General features: G+C 29.7%; 1 protein-coding gene across 1 annotated transcript; it reads left to right on the plus strand.

Moving 5' to 3' along the window:
- The first annotated feature begins 3,239 nt into the window (after positions 1-3,239).
- LOC107413641 (serine/threonine-protein kinase-like protein CCR2) lies at positions 3,240-6,018 on the plus strand. The gene has a single exon (XM_016021649.4). It carries the CDS (start codon positions 3,516-3,518, stop codon positions 5,856-5,858), a length of 2,343 nt encoding a protein of 780 aa, XP_015877135.2. The 5' UTR covers positions 3,240-3,515; the 3' UTR covers positions 5,859-6,018.
- Positions 6,019-9,145: the final 3,127 nt, after the last annotated feature.

Raw genomic sequence — 9,145 nt, forward strand, 5'->3', positions numbered from 1 at the left:
GGCAACCAAATGCCTTTCTCAGTGTATTAAACTGTAGTACGCACTTAATGGAGATTCACCTATATAAATGTGGAATTGGGTTGGTTCCTGTGAGTGTTAGGCATGCATCTGTAGAGTATTCATCGATTCCAAGTAGGCATAGAGCAAATGAAGTGCCAAATTGTAGAACAACTAGAGTAGAAGAATTTAGTGTGGATATCTAATCTTTTTGGTTCACATCAATGGATTCTGGTTTATAGAAGTTTTATGTTTCACCATATTTCTTTGAGATATGGTAAGTTGTCAAGTGACTGGTTCATTGCCCAAAAAGCATCGGTTCATATACATTACATTTTTTATATACTCTAACGTAAAGGTTATGGGGAAAAAATGAACTACATTTTGAAATATGTGGGAATTGTTAGAAAAACAATTGGATTTTGTATATGTATTTTAAAATACAAGTGGAACAATTTGTCCCACATTTATCATTGAAAATGGAGGTGGGCAAGAGTTTTTTATCCTATAAATAGAGAGTTACCTTTACCTTTTAAAAGTATTTCAATTATTACCTACTATATTCAAAAGTAACTATTCTTCTTTTTGCTTCTTAAATGAATTTTAGTATTATTAATTTATAATATACTATTTTCATTAGTTATTTTTGTAAGAAATTAAAAATATTTTATATTCGATTTTTCTTAAATCTAAAAGTTTATACATCAACCATACTTAGAGCATCCCCAAAGGATTCTTTAAAAATAAAAAATATCTTTCATATAATAAAAAACTTCTTTAAACATAAAAAGTAAAACTTTTAAAACTTCTCCAACAATGCTCTTTATATCATACTTTTTATTTTTATTTTTTTCAATAGACATTTATTGTTATGTTTATTTCCTTCCTTTTTTGTTTTTAACAAAAAATATTTTTAAAATATATCAGTAAAATATAATGGTTTTGGAATTTGATAAGCATTAAATAATATTAATATAATATTAAAAATAAAAAGTGCTTCTGGCTCTCCAAATTTGGAGAGCCAAACCAATTCTGTATTTTAAGAAGTCAAAATACAGAATAAATTTAAGCTTGTTTCTAAATATTGACTCTTCAAAATAAAGAATATATAATGGATGAAAAGCTCTTTGAGGATGCTTTTGGTCGTTTTACCTTGAAGGGGTGGCCACCGTAGAGTTCTTATTTTCAAAAGCCCAGTTTTTAACACTCATTCTTTCAGATTTCTTTGAATTTCTTTCATTGAATTGAATTTATCTTTTAAAAATAAAATACATTATTATCTAATCAATTTGATAGGAGTTTAATTATATATAAAATTACAAATCTTTTATTGGTTTGATCTATAATATTATATTAAAATCTTATTAGTATTGGATTAGAACAAAAATCGTAGCTCTTATGATAAAAAACCTTAGCATAGTATTATCATATATAAGATTTGTTATGTATGTATAATTTGATTTAATAAGCTATCTACCTTATCTTATGATATAAAATAATGATGTGGCATAATTTTATATAATATATATATATATATATATATATTTATGACTCGTTATAAAAATATGGGTGTAAACTATCCCTGAACTCCCTGAACTCTAAAGCAACTAGTTTCAATTTTCTATAGTTTTGTATTTTAATAACCAACATGACCAAAACTTCCATTAGACAATATGCTTGTCTGCATGCAACAAAGACCTGTCCAGAATCTCATTCAATGACTTTCTTGATATAGTTACCACCGAATTAAAACCTCCAAAATTTAATAACTAACTACTTGGACAGATATATATATATATATATATATATTTTTTTTTTTTTTTTCTTTTTCTCAAAGAAAATCTTCAGAAGGTTATCAATATTTTTTTCGTCTTTCTTTTTTATTTATATTCTCTCAACGGATTAATCTATTTTCAGGTTTTTTGGCCGCATTAAAAAAAAGAGGGAATTGTCAATTAATTTGAAAGGCCACCAGTTGTTAGGGAGCACGATTTAGACCAACCCATGTTCTAATACACTACTTGGTTTTTATTTTTTCTGCTTAATAATAACAAAAGGATCCAATTCTTCAATCTTCATGCTTCTTGTTGGCAGACATAGTAGGGATGATTAAAAATATATGGTGAATTATATATATATATATATATATATATATATATATTACGGTTAGAGATGGGTTTTCAAATCTACAAGGAAAGATATACTTAAAAATGAAAGAAGAGAACCATACCTTAGAAAAATATTATAGTACCACCTTAATGATTCAGAGTGTCGCTGTTTAGCATTTGGTTTGGCAGACAGAAAGACAAAGACCCAAATCAAATGGGCTTAGGGTAGGCAGTGTTATCTCCCCTTATCTGCAGCCTCATGTTATGCTTTGTTCATAGCATCGACCTTGGGGCCTACTTGATTACCTAATAATTTAATCTCTCATGCCCAGAAAGAATACAAAAAAATCAGAAATAGTGATTGATCGAGTTTAAAGCTTAGATATCTCGATAGGTGAAGCAAAATAATAATAATAACTACAAAAAGATCAATACAGATCATTAAGTTCAAACAAAATTGATAACATTTTGTCACAGAAAGTATGACTAGAAGAAGTAGTAGTACCATTATTAAAAACCTTTATAAGAAATAGTCAAGATGGTTTTCTTTTAATCGTTTCCACTAAGGCACATTATTTATATATATATGTTGGTTGATACAACTTTAACAGTTTGGAGATGCCCAAATTTTTATTTTTTGTATTTCTCAACATCTTAGGATCTATTAATGAGCTTTTTTCCAAAGATTCAGAAAGTTGGAAAAGAATGACCCTCTTAGTACTAGTAATTAAAAAATGGAAATATAAGGGAAAGCTTGGAATCGATATATTCTGTCATGCAAATGGCTAAAGATTAATTCTAACCATGTCAAGTATGATCAACATCTTAATTTATTGTAGCAAGAGGAATTTGAAGAACAGGTGAACTTAGAAGAAGATGCACCATTAATATATCAATTAAATTTTAATTACTTCAAGATCTGCAACTTGGTCAATCCCAAAGTTTTTGGATCTAACTTCTAAGATCTTTGAAATTTTGTATCAAAGCCATGTAGCCAGTGGGAAATTTGGCAAGCTAAATACCAAAAGAGTAATAAATGAAAAACAATGGCGGGAGGGTAAAAAAAAAAAAAAAACATAATTATAAATAAATAAATAAAATAAAAACACAGAGGCAATGAAGCACATGACAGTGTTTCATATTTAGTGAAATATCCAGACCAGTGGCCCAGCTGGCCTTTTGATTTTAAATTACAGTTACTTTAAATTAACTACTCCTTCAAAGTCAGATACTTCCCCTTTGACTCCATAACTGTCTGACCTCCGCACTCCCATGTATTGCTGAAATAAAAATGGCCAAATCTCTCCAAATTCATCACAGAAGAAAGCTCCAGTCCATTAAAAAAACCAGTATGTTACCATTAAAACCATTAGCAGATACTTTTAGCTAAAACCCACCAAACCGGAAGGCATGCCAATCCAAAGATATCATTTTGGTTCACCCATTTTCTTTCTCTTCCTTCTTCTTCTTCCATTGACGCCATTCACTGCATTTGGGTACGGTTTGATGGGCCCAATTGCTGCTGCATTTGGCAACAATGGGTTCTTCTGCGCCATTGATGCAAGTGGGGAGCAAGAAATCATATGCTGGGACAAAAACAACAAGTCCACAACTTCATCATCATCATCATCTTCATCAACTCCATATTTAGGTTCTCCCCCACCAATGGCCTCTCTCTCTGGCGGTGAGGGCTTTATGTGCGGCATAACATCAAACGCTTCAAAAGCATATTGCTGGAGCACAGTCAGTTCAGGTACAGGTCTTGTCCCTCCAAGCTTTGAAGACATTTTTTATTCACAAATTGCTGCAGGAAAAGACCATGTTTGTGCCATTAGAGGGGATTATTTCTCAAGAACAGATCTTGGCCCAGTTGACTGTTGGCAATTTGGCCAACCGATGAGCAATAGCTCAAACAACATGACCTTTGTTGATAACTTTTTATTTCATGATCCCTCCATTGATGGGTTTGCTTTCAGGAAGATTGTTTCTGGGGAGGGTTTCACTTGTGGTGTTGTTAAGGAAGGTGGTGTAATTTGCTGGGGACCCCAATCCGCAAACATGGGATTTTCCTCTATTTCAGGTAATTTCAAGACTTTGGTTTCAAGTAGGAACTCTGTTTGTGGGATTTCCAGTGTATCTTGGGAAGTAGAATGTTGGGGTAAAGCTGATGAATTTGGTGGAATTCCACCAAATGGTACTCGCTTTGTGGGTTTATCTGCTGGTGCACAGCACTACTGTGGAATACGTGAGGATGATCATATCGTTGACTGCTGGGGAATCTACAATGCTTCATTAGTACCAAAAGGTTCTGGGTTTATGTCAATTGCTTCATCAGATCATACTACTTGTGGGATTAGAGAGGTTGATTTGGTTCTTGATTGTTGGGGTGTTCATGGGCAGTCTCCACCAGACTATAGCCCACCTCTGCAATTGTGCAGTCCAGGTGTTTGTTCTCCTGGCTCATGTTCTTCCGGGAAGTTCGCGTTCAATGCTAGTGTCTTGGATGAGCCAGGATTGACCAGTTTGTGTCATAGACATGATCTGAAAATTTGCTTGCCTTGTGGGACTAAATGTTCTCAAGGCTATTTTCTTTCAAGTCCATGTAGTGAGAATGCAGATAGAACATGCACTGCCTGTTCACTTTGCCAGAACAGCTCTTGTTTGGTTGTCTGCGGGATTTCATCTTCGTTTTCGAGGATTCCAGAGAAGAAGCAGCAAGAGATGATAAGGAAATTGATAATCATCATTGGTTCAACGTTGTTGGTTTCTTTGCTAGTTTTAATAGGGTGGTATATTCTTCCTTGGATGATCAAAACGAAGGATGAAGAAGGTGATCAGCACCACTTCAAATTTTGTGCAGGAAAGCCAGTGGTTGAGGCTGACACTGAAATAAGTCTACAAACATCACTTTCAGCTAGTGAGTTTGTCAGAACAATCCAAGTCTTCCGGCTTTCAGAACTAAAAGATGCCACACATGGCTTCAAGGAATATAATGAGCTAGGAAGGGGAAACTTCGGTTTTGTCTACAAAGCTGTTCTTTCTGATGGATATCAGGTAGCAGTCAAAAGGGCTAATGCAGCCACTATAATTCACACAAATATCAGGGAGTTCGAGGTAGAACTCGAAATTCTGTGCAACATTCGACACAGCAATGTGGTGAACTTGTTGGGTTATTGTGCAGAAATGGGGGAAAGGCTGCTGGTTTTTGAGTTCATGCCACATGGAACACTTCATGATCATCTCCATGGAGAACTCTCACCACTAGATTGGAACCTGAGGTTGAAAATTTCATTGCAAGCTGCAAAAGGGCTTGAATACCTTCACGAAGTAGTAAAACCTCCCATGATTCATAAGGATGTAAAGACTTCAAACATTCTTCTGGACTCTGAGTGGGGAGCGAGAATTTCGGACTTCGGGCTGATGAGTGCCAGTGACAAGGATCTTGATGGAGATATGGAAGGTGATGTTTACAATTTTGGAATTGTTCTGCTTGAGATACTTAGTGGAAGAAAAGCTTATGACAGAGATTGTACACCTTCAGGAATTGTTGAATGGGCCTTGCCAGTAATAAGGCAGGGAAAAGCAGCTGCAATTATCGACCGCAATGTGGCTCTACCAAGAAATGTTGAACCATTGCTGAAACTTGCTGATATTGCAGAGCTTGCTTTGAGAGAAGATCATAGTATGCGCCCAAATATGTCTGAAATTGTATGTTTGTTGGATCAGAATATGAAGGGTGGATTGACGATGTAATTAAACATATATTTGATTTTTGAGGAGAAAGATCTGTTTTCGGCCTTTTTGTTATCTTGGTTATAATGTGCATTTTCATTCTTTTTAGATTATTTTCTGCTTTTCACAAAGTGAAGGACACAAAATCTCCATTTCATTCATGTATTTCAGCAATTCTTGAAAGGAAAATGATATATATATATATAGATATATATAGACATATATATAGTGTACTGCTGAAGGGTAATAATACACATTACATATATAAATACATATACTATGTTTTAAAATATACGCAATTCGAAAGGAATATAAATATATGAGAGGGAGTAAACCTTCTGAAGTGACAACATAGAAGTTTTTTCTCCTTTTTTTTAAGCACTATAAATGTCTGTGCGTGGATTGGCATGAGTATCTAATTTCAGAAGGAGAATGATGCAGTAAGAAATTATGATTGGGATAAAAATTATTCCAATCTCATGTTGATGCTGCAGTAAACAAGATTAAAATATGGCAATAAACGGGACTAAAAAAATTTGGCCCCCACACACTTACACTAATAAGATACAACTATAGAAAGCATTTATTTATTTATTTGTTTCCCATTTTTTTTTTTTTCTTTCCACTTTTCATGCGTTAGTTTGTTTTCCTATCTTTATGTTAGTTAGTTTCTTTTTTCTTTTTCTTTTTTTTCTATTATTGTGCAGTAGTTAGTTTTTTTTTTTTAATAATTTTCTTTTTCTTGTCTTCCTTTTTTTTTTTTTTTTTGGTTTATCTTCTTCTTAACTTTTCTTTCCTTTTTTTTTTTCTTGGAAAAAAAAAACTTTTTTCTTTTTTTCTTTAAAAACAAAATTGTCCAAGTTTTTATTTGTTTATTGGGTAATGCTAAGGATTCCAACTAGATATATTAAAATATGTACCATGATCTATGGGTTAATATTTTTTTGGTTAACATATTTATAAACGTAAAACCAATTAAATATTGACAAGTAATTTTCAGTACATATTTTGGTATATTTATTTGATATCTTTAACAGTTTTGTTTGTTTATCTTTGTTTCTTTCTACCTCTTGCATAAATATTTGAGTTACTTTATTTTATATTTAATTATTTTCAACAATATAACAATTATCTATGCAATTTGTTTTTGACAATATTTTGAAGATTAATATTAATAATATGATAAGTAAATTAGATAAAGCTTTTGAAAAATGATTATATATAATTTATATCATTTTACTTCATTCAAAAATTAATTTATTTCATGGTACATCATATTTATAATTAATTATTTTTAAAAAATTAATTCAGTGTTTAACTGACACTAAATACAAAATTAGATTAATTTTTATCCCAATTCAAAAATCAATGGATTATGTGGTACCCAATGTTTTGGATTAGAGGGGTCTAAGAAGATATTTCTATGTATTAAATTTTTTTCCCCTTTTCTATTCCATTGGGTGGTAAGAATATAATTTATTTCCAAAAGGCATCTCCATCTTTGTTTGCCTTTTATAATTTTTTTTTTTTCACAATTTTTCTTTTCAGATGTATATTTTTTAAAGATGAGTTTTATTCACACTATATAACATAACAAACTAGTTGCACTACAACTTATATACATCCATTTTAAAATTTATTTTTGCTGCTTACATTAATAATTTGTTCATATTTTATTTTTAATGACTTAAAATTAAACTTATATACATTACAACTTATAATTACAATAAAATTAAGAAAAATTATTTTCAATGTTTTAGAACCTGTATTTTGGTATTAGGGTTCTTTTTCTTCTTCCTCTTTGCTCATCTTCTTTTTTTTTTTTTCTAATCTTTTTTTCGTTGGAAATCATCCATTAAACTATTATTAATATACCAATCGAAAATGAAGAAAAGGGGGAAAAGAATCATAAAAACTAGCATTTTGCCAAAAAACCAATTAAGAATGTATAATAGTATGGCAATCGGAAATCCAAACAAAAGTAAAAAATAAAAAAAGTATCATAAAAACTAACGCTTGCTCCATCTTTTGTTTAATTTTTCTATTGAAAATAATCCAATAAACTATTATTAATATGCCAATCTGAAATCCAAAGAAAAAGGGAAAAAGAAATGATAAAAACTAGCGCTTGCTCCATCCATTAAACTATAAAAATTAAACTATTATTAACATCAATTATTAATATAAACTCATAATAAAATAATAAAAATATATTTAAAAAATAAAAATTTTTATTGAAATTTTAGAATTAACTTATTTATTCAATTTACTATTAACTTGACTATAAAAAATGCTGAAATATTGAATAAATATATTATTTTTTAATAAATTAATTTTAATAGGCGTTAATGATCATAAATAAGCTATTATAAATAAAAATATGCAAAAAAAAAATATATAAATTTGATAAAATTATTTATTAATGAAGATATTGAAAACAATTACTATAATTATATTAAGTTTCATAAACATCATCCCAATACTATAAAAAACTCTTGAATTGTTGAAAATTATTGATATTTTTTGCGTTTTTATTTTGAAATTTGAAATATGATAAGTAATTATTAAAAAATGTATCTACTTGAAAATTTTACATATAATTGTTAATATGCCAAATATATGGATATTGTATTAAATGTGGTTATTCTTGATAATAATCATTATATGATATTAATAAAATAACATCAACACCGAGTCTTTATACTATTATCATGTTATTATTTTCTATTATTGTATAGTCTACTATACCTGTACTTATGAGATTCTAATAAATTCTTTTCATACGAAATGTTCAGCTATATATATACTTTATTAATAAATAAAATCTGTAAAAATTATTCAATTTAAATTACTATATTTTGTTTATATCATTAAATGTTAAATGTTTGGAAGGTAATTAAAAGGTTAAAAAAAAAAACTATTTAATAGAGTTAATTTGACAAAAAGTTTTATTAAATCTTGTTGTGATTCTCTGATCATGAAAAATATAGGAAACTAATACAAAAAAATAAAAAAAATAAAGAAAGATAAAATACAAAATATTGAGAAAAGAAGATGTATTATTCTCAAAAAGATGTATTATTCTCTCTAAAAGTAATACAAAAAAAAATCTCTAAAAAAAATAAAAATAAAAAAACTCTCTAGAGTCTCCAAAAAAATATGTTGTCTGTGATCTTGTGATGTATTCTAAGACTGATAACTAAACACTTATTTATAAGATTCTAAGGTTTCTTTTTTCATAAGACAACTTGTTCACCAAGTAAACTTAGCCATTAAGTAACTTAGACAATAAATAAAAAACTCTAATG

Source organism: Ziziphus jujuba, chromosome 8 (assembly GCF_031755915.1).
Source record: "Ziziphus jujuba cultivar Dongzao chromosome 8, ASM3175591v1".
Lineage (NCBI taxonomy): Eukaryota > Viridiplantae > Streptophyta > Magnoliopsida > Rosales > Rhamnaceae > Ziziphus > Ziziphus jujuba.

Excerpts from the sequence above, each read along its gene's own strand:
- LOC107413641 (XM_016021649.4), top strand. The coding sequence starts at position 3,516 with ATGCCAATCCAAAGATATCATTTTGGTTCACCCATTTTCTTTCTCTTC.